Source organism: Anas acuta, chromosome 20, assembly GCF_963932015.1.
Source record: "Anas acuta chromosome 20, bAnaAcu1.1, whole genome shotgun sequence".
Classification (NCBI taxonomy): Eukaryota; Metazoa; Chordata; class Aves; order Anseriformes; family Anatidae; genus Anas; species Anas acuta.
In genome coordinates, this window is record NC_088998.1 from 10089644 (window position 1) to 10102590 (window position 12947).

Sequence of the window (12947 nt, forward strand, 5' to 3'; positions counted from 1 at the left end):
CGCCCGCCGCCCGCTGGAGCCGCCTCCCCCAGCCCCTCCCCGGCCGCCCGCCCTTTCCGGTACCGGCACCGGCTCCGGAAGCGCCCCCGCCCCGTCCCGCCCCGCCCCGGCGGACAAACGAGAGGCGGCGGAGGCAGAGTTAGCAGCACGTTTATTGCGGGACTTGGCACTGCTACGGCGGCGGCCGCGGGGCGCAGCGCCCGGTAGAGGTAGCGAGGCAGCGGCCCCCTCCCGCGGCCCCGGCCCCGCCTGCTTTGGTAACGCCGCTGGGGACGACGGACGAGCCTCCTGCCCGGTCCCTGAAGAGGTAGCTGATGCTCGGTCCGCCGGGGGCAGTCCCACAGCACGGCGTCGCTCGGCCTCCTCCGCTCCTCGCCGAGCGCCGGCTGTTTTCCTCCTTCTTTCTCCTCTCTCCGAAAGCGAGGCTTGACCTTAGATCCGTTCACGGCTCGGTCGGCATCGAGTTTTGATTCTCCCTCCTCGCCTTCGCTCCTCCCAGCGAGTCCAGAACCAAAACCGGCCCCGCACCATTTGTAAGTTACTTCAGGAGTTCAGCGGCAGCTTTCCAAGTTTTTGCCACAAAGCTGGGGAAGAGAGACTGACGCTTCGGTTACATCAGTTAGTAACTTGCAACACACGTCCTCGGAACGAAAAATGACAGAAAGACTCATCCCTGATCTCTACAGGAGGCCGTGCAGCTGCCCCACGTTCAGTGGGGCTGTGGGCTGCACAAGCTACCACCCCTCAGCAGGGCGGTGAGCCTCAGCCTCTGGTAAATCTAAGAGTTCTAAGAATTCTCCTCTATATCAAATAAATAAAATGCCAACATAAAAAAATCCTATTATATTCAAGGAGTTATTAAAATATTTTTGTAATAGACCAGTTATTTTTAGGATATGCAGGAAGTTGTACAGCACATTAAGTTGTGAGACTATCCACTTACCAGCAAATAGTATTCTACACATTAACACACAGATTATAACTGCCAGAATCCTTGTCTGAATACGCAGCATCAGCAGCAACAACCACTGGATCTAGTCTTTCACTAACTGGAACATTGCAATGAAGACAACATTTTACATACGTGGACAATTAAGTTCATCTCATTCTATAATCACACTGCCTCTGTATATTCCATTTATAATCATTTTCATTCCATTTTAATCTAATTCAGGGAAGAGGCAATAGCCAGATTTTGCTTTTCTAATATCTCTTCTGTACTCTTCACTCATCTGTTCCATATGGGGGCAAATCTTACATGAACTCTTACCACTGGCACACTTCACATTGTGCCATCAGCATGTTGCCTTCTTAATCTCTAGTGCTTCTGGAGCTACATTGCTGTCTCCTGCATAAATCTTTTGGTCTGCACCCTTCTGCCAGGCCAAAAACACAGACATTTGTGAGAAGACATCTTTCATCCAACAGATCTGTCTTGCTTTCATTGAAGAAGCAGTCTTCTGCATTTCTGCTTTTTCCCATTTATTTCTGCCGTGGTCTCACCAAATGACACAAGCAGCCTTTCAAATGAACAGCCAGCAGTCTCGGCCTTCTCAGAAGTTGGTATCACCAATGCACAAGGTGGATGGAAAACCTGGATGTCCTGATTAAATCATTTTTTGTTTCTTAGGATAACCCCTTGTCTCTTCAAGTCAGCTTCAGGTCGCCCATGGCTACTTCAACAGGCTATATCCATCCTCCTTGCAGTAGCCTTACAGCTTGGTAATTCCATGAAGAAACTTCCCAGACAAAGTTCTCAATACTGTCCATTTTGCTGCCACTTTTCCTCTAGCATTTGCAGTTCTATTCCTTTCTCTGGCAGAAGACCATTTTCTTTATCATATCCGTATCCGTGTATTGTTAGATTTGTCACTAAACCCTTACAGTATGTTGACCTGCAAGTTCCGATTCTCCATTTCTATCTTCTTTTTGACATTAGAGCTGTAACTTATTTCCATGTAGCAGGTAACATTATAAAAATGTTGCAACACAGAGAATTCTGCCTGAAGTCAGAATACAAGGGTCAGATGCGACTGTCACGGTCTGTTTTAGCTCAAAATGATTCTGGAAGCAGGTTACTGAAGAGGAAAACAGCTTTTCTTCCCACGCCTACCCATTTTTTGCCCCTGGAACCTGAACAATAATTCTTAAAAGTCCCAAATAGTTATTTTTTAGGCCTAAATATATTTGCTACAACTTGAAAGACGTAATGCCCTGACTCCATTTCCATTGCTTACTTCATAGCTGTTCATGTAATAATAGTTAATGTAACAGTCAAGTACAGTAGTTTAAAAACTCAATTGCAAAAACTGATTCACAGAATCACCTTGCTTTGCTACTCGAAGGTATGTGGATTTCTGAACACGTTCTGCAAGATAAACACTTTCTACTGTCCATCAGTGAAATGTCTGCATAAAGAAATCCTGGTTTCTACATACACGTATCTGAAGATCAAGACCAACTTTTGATAATTACGTACAAAACATTTTTTGCTCTAACACACCTTTGGTCATACCTGTTTAGCATTTTTAACCATACAGTAGCAGCCTCCCCCCACCCCTACCCCTCATTCAGACACACAGACAGTACTACTTTTAGGTAGGAAGCATTATCTCAGCCTCATGGCAAGCCTTGAGGAAAAGAGCTGCATTGGAAGAAATACTTATTCCACATACACACAGCGGTTCTCCACCAAGGATCTGCCACTTGATTATTAGTCTATGCTACACTTCAACAGAATGAGTGCTCTTCTACTGGGAATGGTGTCCTTCAGATGAGAAATTAGTTTCTTTCAGCCCAATTGGGATGTGGATAATTCCACGGCACTTTTGAGAAGTAATACAGTATCATCCTAGAATCCCAATTAATATGCCATTCCCGCTACATTTGATGTTTAAGGCGGTATACAAGAGGTATTGCTGAGTACAGTCAATAGCTGATACACTAAACTATGGAAATTGTGCTACCTATACCTCATCGTAGGCTCTGTAAAACACTAATGGTCATGAACTATGTAGGTCACTTAAAAAAGAAAAATGTTCTTTGAGTATCCAAGAAATCAAAAAAACTTCATGTTAATATTCCTGTGGCAGGTACTTTTTTTTTCTTCCTTTTTTTTTTTTTTTTTTTTTAAACTGACATGTGGCCCTTACTGGTTATCAAGGAGAGATATACAAGAACTAAGGAAAAAAAAGGAAAAGCATGGAGTTACTATACATTGCAGCTTTTAAAAAACAGAGTATTTTCACAGTGTCAAAAAGCAGTATTTCTCCATTCCAACTTTGCTCTAAAACCTATTAGGAAAGTAGCAACTGTTGTGGTTATTTGAAGCAAAATTTATGGAAGATAGATAATAACTTCTAGTTCTGAAGTGCTTAGCTTGTCTCAGTACATACAATGTAAGTGCCCTTTAGCGACCCTCGGTATGATGGCCTGTGAAATCGGTCACACCGGCACCCCAGGTGCCACGCTCGCAGATTTCAGAGCTGCAACTTATTTCAAACAGTCCTATGCAACCATCAGCTAACCCTGCCAAATCCTTCAGGGTTTTACCTTTTCAAAACACATGCCAACATTAAAAACCCTGAGAGCTTTTAAGATAGTGTTAATTGGCAGTAGTAGTTTCTTGAAATAGTGTAGGAAGGGCAAAAAAAGTGACGTAAAAATACTTCATTTCAACTGTAGGGGTCTAGGGGTAAGATTGGTGAAAGATAATTTTAAGAGGTAAGTTTAAAACAAATTAGCACTATGTGGAGTGCTTTCTCAGTGATCCAGTGCTTTAAAAAAATAATAACTGGGTTATCTCACAGACTTGTCCTCTTTGCTCTTTCCTCCATCTGCCCAGACACAGAGAAGCCTCTGACTGTACAGCAGATGGCTCAGTTGCAGCCCACAGCAACAGTCTCTCACAAGGTGTTAGTCTTGAGTCTCCTGATCAGAGAGAAATGAAACAATTAACCCCTTAATCCACAGTAGAGACACAGACAGAAACCTGAAGGAAGATTGTTATTCACAGAAGGTATCAAGTAAGACTAAGAACGATGGCTGAAGACCTGCCAGTTTCTGCAATCCAACCCTCCATCCATCCATCTATCCGTAGCCTTTCAGAGCAAACCACTAGTTTAGGTAAGAGCCCAAGCCAACTGTTTGCTCCTCTCAGTCATGATCCCCACAAAGGGCTGCTTTTAATTGCTTAATTGACGCAGGTGCTATCATTTCTTAAACCGAGCACAGCCTGAGGCAGCTTCCCTGCATCCAGTACCTGGCTTGCGTCAGCTTGCTGACAGACCTTACTGTCTGTAGCAGCGCTACACGTGAATGAATCGAAGTCCACCGTTATGTCTTGAACGTTTCTTTCATTGGCATTGTCAAAGCTATTTTTACCATGTAGCTGTTTAAGATGTTTCCTCAGAACGGGTTTATGCGCAAAAACCATGTCACAGTAGTTACATTTATGGGGCTTGTCCCCACTGTGCAGGTTGAGATGGTCCTGTAAGGAACATTTCTGAGAGAAGGTTTTCCCACAGATCTTACATTGGAACGGTTTGATGCCTGCATGCACCCTCATGTGCCGGTGGAGATTGCCTTTCTGAGTGAATGTCTTGCCACAGAGCAGACACATGAATAGTTTATGCATCTTTAAGTGATTAGCATAGTTTTCCAGATGCCGAAATACTCTTGTGCACTTTGGGCACTGATGGTGCCACTGGAGGCCTTTGTCTATACCTCGGTTGTTAGGCCCAAACATATCTTTAGAGGCCAGAATGGTGTTATCACTGCCGGCATACGAAAGGGCATAGTTGTGGAGGTGGTTTTGCTCTATTTCACTTGCTCTGTTTTCAACGGTGGAGTTGATTAGAAAGTGTTGAGGCTCTGAGGAATGCAAAGCAGTTTGTTCAGAAGAAATAAACTGGTTCTGATCCTTCTTGTTCCTAACTTCCGTTACCTCCCCAATGGACTCCACCTTGATGATCTGAATATCACTGTCCTCCATGTCCATACTGTCTTCTGAGGGCTGGATACAAGGTGAATCTTGTGGAAGAGAGTCTTCATCTTCTGGGTGTTCCTTCTGCTCGGAGGAGTCGCTTTGCTGTTCGCATTCCTTGCTCTCCAACGGCTGCTTCGGTTTGATGAACTTCCAGAGCGCCTGTGTGCAGCGTTCCACGATGTGGCTCATCTGCAGAAAGCTTGCAGCAGTTAAGTAGTTTACCAGTTCCATTTCGGGAAACTCCAGAATGCCACTGTAACAGGATAAAAGCAACTGCCTCCCCACTTCCGAACTTTGCAGTATGGAGATTTTTACATCTCTGGAGTCGTTTAATAAGAACTGATCTCTTAAAAAGGGAGAGCCAGCAGCAAATACAATTTTATGCCCGTGAACTTCAACATCATCTATATGGACCACAACATCACAAAATTTGTTTTCTTCCCTCAGCTTGTTCATTTTCTGTAACATTGAATCTCCATAATTGTCAAACTTGAAGTGAAGAATGTCTGATCTTTCTGACATTTTGGCACACCTAAAGAAAAGCAGCAAGGAAAAAAAAAGCAAGTGAGAAACTAAAAACTAAAAAGTTTCTAGAATGCAAGTCAGAAGGTTCTAAAGTAAATCGTGCTCAATGAGACACCATGTTTTGCCCTAGGTAAACAGTCAAGCATGTTAGACTTTAAAACTGAAAAAAAAAAAAATCAGGTTTGCACGTTGCCTTGCAGTTACGTTTTTGTTTTTAATTTGATGCAGTCTGAATATGAAGTAGAAATGATGACAGAAATCCTCTTGAGGCAGTATCTTAAAGAGTTAAGATGTTTTCCACACTCCTTGTATGGAATTTAAAAGGAAACTCTGGAAGTATTTTTAGCAGTCTTAACTCTTTTTAAGTTTTGCTTCCACATTGCAACTCTTGAGATTTTGTCTTTACCAAATACAACAATGTTCCCTTAGCTTCTTTAGCTTGATTTACTTTTGCGCTAAGTAGCTTTCATAACACATTAATTCAAGGAGAGATAGAACCTGGAACCTGCCAGACAGAGAATTCTCTCTTAGTTGCCTATCTACTACATACTACTGGTAAGAGTTACAGTTCCTCTAAGACACTTCATGATTTTCAGGAGTATTGATATAGCAGAAATTATCTCACTGGAAGTAACTAACTTTGGCTAACCTGAATTTTATAGAAAGGACTACACAAGCACTTCAGTATCTGCAGCACTGGGTTGAAGTGACTGTTTTACATGACCCTGAAGTTTTTTTAAGGATATATTTTTTCTTTTTTTGTGGGGGAGGAAGGCAGGGGGTAAGCCTGATGTTTTTTAAGATTTAAGAAAAAATCTCCTGTATGACCCCTCATTATATAAATCACACCTTCTAGCCTCCCTGCTTTGAATACCTGGGGAATGTAGGAAGTCTTGTTTCTTGTCTTCTTCCTTGAAAGATCACTCCTCTAGGAAGTTTGTTCTTCTCTGATAGTATTTGGGAACGAAGAACAGTAACCTTTCATAAGACAAGTATCAATATTTTGTCTTTCAGCAGTTCTCTTAAGAACCCATAACGCTACACTGATTCTTGATGAAACTGTTAAATAATCCTGCCAGAGAACTGGGATTGCAGGAAGTGAACAAATCACAGGAGACTAAATGATGCAAGGTTTGGTGAGATAAAGTAACAAAACAAAGCAAAACTTACACCTCACCACTATTACGAACACCACATAAAGCTTGAAAAGAAGCTTTGAAGTTTATAGATAAAAGCAGATGCTGCTCTCTTGGGGCATGAAATATTAGGTCAACGAACACAACAGGAAACAGTCATGCCTAGTGTAAGTGAACGAATAAACAAGACAGGGGACCAAGAACATTTTTAGCAGTGTTTGGTTATGCTGTTGTCAGAGTTGTTTCAATTTCGGGATCAGGCATAATTCTGAGCCTCACTACTCGAATGCATCAAGTCTATCTTCCAGCATACAACACACACAAACTACCAATAGATTTCAAGAGTTTTCAGAAACAAGGCACCGACAGAAGCAGCAGCAGCACCGTTTGAGGCACAATTCTGTTAAACCTACAGAAGGGAGAGCCACGGGACTCTCGGTCACCCTGTGGCCAGCGCTGCCTGCCCCATCTGCTCTGCAGGACAACAAGGCTGCAGCAAACAACTTTGGTGAATTTCAGCAATTATCAAACGACTTTTTCCCGTTATTCGGTAGGAAGCTTTGAGATTTACGCGTGAGCCTGCCCCGGGTTACCCGGGCCGAGGCAGCGGCAGCGCCGATCCAGCTGCCGGAGCACGGCTGTGCCAGCCCCCTCCCCGCAGTGTCCCCCCGGTGTCCCCCTGGCTCGGGGACTGGGGCCCGGCCACGCGCACACCCCGGGGACCCCACGGCACAGCCCGGGCCGAGCCGCGGCCGGAGGGAAGGGGCCGGGACCGGGACCGTAACCGGGGCCGGTACCTGGAGCGTCTGGCCGCGTCCCCCCGCTGGCACCCGCTGCCGCCGCCCCCGCCGCGGGCTCCGGCTACGGACCTAGAGAGGGGAGGAGGAGGAGAGCCGCCGTCAGCCGCCGCCCGGGGCCGGCACCGCGCCGCCCCAGCGCCGGGCCCGGCCGCGCCCCCCGGCCGGCCCCGCGCCCCCCCGCGCTCCCGGACGGGCCCGGCCGCGGCGGGGGGGGGCGAGGAGGAGGAGGCGGCGGCGGCGGAGGGGGCGGCGGGGCCAGGGAGTTCGGCGGGGGCAGCGGCAGCCGCGCCCCGCTGCGGGCCCCCGCTCGGGGCCGCCCCCCGCGCGCCGCGCGCCCGCCGGGCCCGGGGCCGGGCCCCAGCGCTGCCCCCAGCGCCGCCCCCGCGGCTGCACCTACAGCTGCCGCCTGGCCCCGCCGCCGCGCCGCGGGCCCGCATTGTTCGGCCGCCGGAAGCGGCCCCGCGCCCCCCGCCCCCGGAAGCGCCTCGCGGGGCGCCCGCCCCTCGGCCCGGTCACGTGGGGCGCGGCAGCGGCGGCCCAGGCCCGGCACCGGGAGGCGGCGGCGGCGGCGGCGGCGGCCGGGGTAGGTGGGGGCCGCCCCCTCCCGTCCCGTCCCCTCCCTTCCCGTCCTTCTCCCTCCCCCTCCTCCGGTACCGGCGCGCCCCCTCCCGCCGCGCACGGGGCAGGGCCCGGGGCTCCGGGGGTCCCCGCCCCGCTCCCGGAGCCGCCCCGGCCTCGCCGTGCCCCGAACGGCGGAGGGAGAGGGGAGGGGAGGGGAAGGTGGCAACGGGGACAAAACCGGGGCGGGGGCACTGAAACCGGGGGCAGCCCCGCACCCCGCTTGGCCCGGTCGCTCGGCTCGGGATCCATCACGAAGCGGCCGGGGGGGCGGGGAGCAGCGCGGGGCTCCCCAAATTTCCCCGTTGGACACCGGGCGCTGCCGCGGTGTGCGGGTGGGGGGAGCTGCGGCCGTGCTGCCAACCCCGGCCCGGTCCCGGGGCTTTGTTGAGCCCGGCCGAGATTTGTGGCTGCGTCGGTAAAAAGGGCCGGGCTGCAGCCACCTGCCCGCGGCTGGTTAAGTTACAGAAACGCTGAGTTTTTGAAAAGGTCTCTGCTGAACGTGAAAAGGTCAAGGGCTTGAACAAACTGCGTGCTGTGTACACAGTAAATAAATTAACAAATTGAGCTTGGCGCAGGGCTCTCCTTTCGCTTTCCACATCCAAGCGCAGGCAGCTTGTAGCAGCACCCGGCTCCTGCTCCAGCTCCCTCACAGCCTTTTTCCAGCTGTGTCTGCCCGCTGAGCGTCTCTCTTTGAATCCTGGTGAGAGGGGAACCACAGAAGTGTGCGGAGTGTGATCAGAGCGTGCCCGGCACCAGCTGCGCTGCTTCTCGCCCTGCCCTGGCCACCAGACCGTCTGTCTGTCCGTCCGTCCCGTGTGTCCAGCCCTGCACAGGCAGCCCCTGGATGTGCCCGATGCTGGCAAAGTGTCAGCCGCAGGGTGTGGATGTTGGGGTTAATTCATCCCAGCCACGTTCTTGTGACAGGCGAGCTAAGGCAGCGTCAGCATTTCTGTCACCAGCCACGGCTTCCCAGGACCTGCAGCATGTTCCTGGGGCTGGGGAATCGGCCTCTTCCAAGAGCCTGAAATGACAGTGCTGTCCTCTGAGCAAATGGCTCAAAGTAAGGGTAAAAATAAATGATTTTGGCACCAACTTGGAATCTGCTAAGGGTTGTTAACAAAGATTGCATTATCTTAACTCTTGTGTTTGTCCAAATTCCTGGCTCTGCGTAAAAAGCGGACTGATTCCGCCAGCTCCCCGCGGTGGCTGTGCTCTGCTCTCGAGGAGTGGCGGTGACATCGGAGGCAGCGTTATCTGCAGATAAAAACCTTTCCGCTTGTCTCTGGAGGTTAGCGGGAACATCTGTGGCTGTCAGAGTCTTTTAAAATGAACAGAAATTTAGTATTGCAGTTGCTATTTTGCTAATTAATTGCTCTCTTCAGTTATCCTAAATCTTGATTTTTCACACGCAGCATTCCACTGCCTCTCTTGCTTCACTTGGAGTGCAAAAATACTTCCCGGTGCTTTTGAGAGGGATTTGCCCAGGGAAGGGAAAGCTGTAGCTGTCTCCTTGAAAGAGCGGTGGGTAAAGATCAAACGTGCGATTATGCAGACTAATCATATGATACGTGAGAAGAAAAAGGTTGCTAGTGATTGATCTTCCTTGTATGATTTTTTCCCAGAGCTGCAGTAAAATCCAGGCTCTGTGCATATGCTCAAGGAAAGCTGACCTGCAGCTCCTTTCCCACGTCTGTCAGTGCGACACCGGTTTTGTTCTGAAAATTTCTTAGGCTGCTCAGACAGAAACATCTGGATGACTGCCTGCAGTGACAGCATTGTGCTGTAGCATTTTCCACACTCTTGCACTCGCTGTACTTATAAAAATAATAAATATGGCCCATTTGAATTGAGCAGGAGGAGGAATCACAGCTGTCAAAGCCTGTAAGGAGCTAGAAATCCTAAAGGATGCTGGCTTATTCGTCATAAACCAGCTTTGGGATGTGTACCTTAAAGCTGCTGAACTCTACAACAAATTCCACATTTCACTCACACCGAGTTGCTGCTGCTGAAAACCAGGAAAGTAAAGGCCGAGAAGTAGAACCAGAAAAGATGTTATTTTTCAGTGAATGAATTCGTTCAGAGTCAGTCACCTCAGTTTCTTGGCTGTAAGCTACCTCCTTTTTCATGTTTTTTAATGCTACACTTACTGGGTTTTTATTTGTAGAGGGTAGAGGTTTGTTCTGCATGACGAGCTTTTTGCCTTTGTTGCTTCAGGTAGCTTTTTGAATTAAAATCTTCAGTAATTTAATTAACGTTACCATATCATTCTCCTGTACCTGGTGCATTCATCAGCTGCACCCTAACCGTGGGATTGCTAAAGGAGCTGCTGCTGACGGGTAAAAGCCAAGAGGTTCGGAATGGGGAAAAAAATCACCTTTTGTCTCCAGCTTGCACACCCTTCTCATGCTGCTTCTCTCTCCTGCCCTGAGTCCCCTCCCCAAATTGTTCTGTGTTGCGTTCGCGTCCAAACTCGCTGCTGAGCGCGCTGCTGCCATAAAGGTAACGCTGTTCTGAGCAGCCAGGGAAGCTCACAGCTGCGGCATTGATTTTCTGCTCTCCTGCCTTTTGGTGTGGCTTCGGACTTCCTAAACACTGGAGAACAGGCGCTCCGTGGAGTGAAACCAGCCGCAGTTACGAGTGCTCGGCTCGCACGGTGGCATTCAGGCCTCTGTGTCTCACAGCAGTGTAAGGTGGAAGGTTTTATCTTCTGTATCCTGTTGGCTTGAAGCTCTTCTAAGTTCATTCCTGAAGTACTTGTGAGGAGAATTTAGATCTCAAGTTGCAGGCCAGGTGGCAAATACTTGGGAAAAGGGTAGGAAAGTAAAGGATAAATGTCTTATAAATCTGCTGAACTATCGTTGAAGTTTCACAGGTTTGTCTCCCCGTTGCTTGAGATCTTACCCGGTGCAGGGTGTCCTTGCTGTCCGTGTGCACGTTACCTTAAACAGTGACAGTGAGGTGGGCTGCCTCAGCTGGTCGGCTGCTGCGGTGGTAAATGAGAGTGCTGCTGGAGGAGAGCTTGGTTCTTGGGCACACGTTGTGCAACGAGAGCAAGCACAGGGTGAGGGTGAGTTGTCCTGAGACCCAGAATTTTAAGCAGAGCTGAAGGCAGTGGCCCAAGAGGCAGCCGTGGTGCCTCTCAGTTCACAGCCTCCTCCAATGGTCTCTGCCTGGGGAGAGGCCGGGATACCCCTTTAATTAATGGCTAAGCAAAGAAGTTAATAAAAATTTGCCTCTTGGTCTGCGTTTTACCCAGACATTCTGACTCCCATGGAGGTGTAAAGACACCTTCGGGCAAATGCATTGCTGAGGTGTAGGTTTGTGTCCTAAGCTGTGCTGAACTTGAAAGCTCCCATTTTCCTCGTGTTGAGACACACCGGTCCCTTTCCTAGTACGGGATGAGACACTGGCTTCTTCTGGGAAATGCTGCAGCTTGAGGCCTGCGCTGGGCTGGAGGTCTTCTCTCCCAACTCCCAAAAATGCCAGCAGAGAAAGCTTCGGTTCGTCAGGAGCTGCAGATAGCACTAATGAGCACTGTCCCTGTCCTTGGCTCTTCTTTTGATTCCAGAGGAGCCGTAAGCCTGCCACACGTAATTGCTCTGCTGCTGCTCTTTGATGCGCGCCCTTCTGTAGGCTCTTTAACAAGCTCCTGGGCTTTGGGGTGTGGGTGCTGCCGCGCTCGGTTTCCTGGTTCGGGTACAACGGTCCGTGAGGAAATCTGCCCGAAACAAAGTGCTCCCAAGCACCAGGGAAATACAGCGCATGCAGAGCGAGGGATTGTGCACGTTCGGGTTAACTCGAGGCAATGCTGTAGTGCTGTTAGCATTTGAAGGCAGTGCTTTTGCAACCCTACAATTTGGTGTCAATCTGATGAACCTCTGCTGCTGATTCCAGAGGGTTGGGTAACCGAGCCGAGCCTGCCGGTGCATTGCTGCGGGACAGAAGCTTCGTCCAGCAACCTCCTGCGCTCTCCCCTTTCCTGTGCTTTCTTGTGTAATCTCAGTAAGGCTTTTGCTCAACGTAAGGTTGGCAAAGTTGGGCTAATCAGGGCCTTCTGCTGTTGCAATTCTGTGTTGTGAAACCGCTGCGGGGGTTCGGCTAAGCCAGCTGTGCTCTAGGACCACGGGTGCTGTGTTTCCACCACGCTACCACAAAAAGGAGTACACAGCAGCACAGCGTAATTTTTCCTTAATTGAGGTTAATGCTGGTGAAAGGTGACAGACTGAAGGACTTTGGAAGCAGGTGAAATTAACACTTCAAGACGGGCACGCTGTGCCAAAATAAATTGCTGAATTGATCCTTGCCTGGGTGATCTTCACCGCTGCTGGTGATCAAAGCCTGCTCTTCTACTCATGTCTTAGAGTGGCAAATGAGTTTGCTCTGTTTGAATGAAAGCAGTAAAGCTGGGGGCATGTTAAGTGTTTTAAGCTTATTTTTATTCGGTGTTTCAATACATTTGATTTTAGTGTCAGATAATGTGTGTATGATGTAGATGGCGCGATAAGGAGCTTCTTGAGAACTGTTTTGATACTGATATTTTAAACAACACCAACTTAAAAATGAGAACTATGCCCTGCCTTTAAGGTTGCTGCTCATAATATCAGAGACACACAGAGCGTAAAACTTCTCAAACTGTCTGTGTTTCTCAGCCAGTAACTTTCATGGAAAGCCAGTGCATCTTAAACTGGTTTTGAAAGGGATATGTGAACATCGTGCAAGTGAAAAGGCAAGACAGTAATCACAGGTATGCTGTTACTCGTGAACAACCCACATCCATTATTCATCTTACGCGCGGCTTCAGATGTCCAGCTGAACGTTTTCAGGACCACGAAGTGACTGGATTGGGAAAGTAATCAGGTTAAAAATAACCCAGAGGAA

At 48.8% G+C, this 12947-nt stretch overlaps 2 protein-coding genes across 7 annotated transcripts in view; one reads left to right on the forward strand and one right to left on the reverse strand.

Moving 5' to 3' along the window:
* Positions 1 to 134: 134 nt before the first annotated feature.
* On the reverse strand, positions 135 to 7983 carry ZBTB26 (zinc finger and BTB domain containing 26). 4 transcript variants are annotated; one of them, XM_068657052.1, is made up of 4 exons: positions 7846 to 7983; positions 7446 to 7517; positions 6387 to 6490; positions 135 to 5519 (listed from the first exon to the last, which is right to left on the reverse strand). In XM_068657052.1, exon 4 carries the CDS (start codon positions 5507 to 5509, stop codon positions 4193 to 4195), a length of 1317 nt encoding a protein of 438 aa, XP_068513153.1. In that variant the 5' UTR covers positions 5510 to 5519; positions 6387 to 6490; positions 7446 to 7517; positions 7846 to 7983; the 3' UTR covers positions 135 to 4192. The 4 variants fall into 4 exon arrangements, with proteins under 4 accessions (XP_068513153.1, XP_068513152.1, XP_068513151.1 ...); XM_068657051.1 differs by having other exon boundaries at positions 6387 to 6459; positions 7846 to 7912; XM_068657050.1 differs by lacking the exon at positions 6387 to 6490 and having other exon boundaries at positions 7846 to 7904.
* Positions 7916 to 12947, forward strand: part of RABGAP1 (RAB GTPase activating protein 1) — a 65804-nt gene continuing 60772 nt past the window's right edge. The window contains exon 1 of one of the 3 annotated variants that reach the window (XM_068657029.1): positions 7916 to 8031. The gene's annotated coding sequence lies outside the window, so the exon portion shown is untranslated. The remainder of the gene's footprint in view (positions 8032 to 12947) is intronic. The other 2 variants (XM_068657031.1, XM_068657030.1) reach the window with 2 other exon arrangements.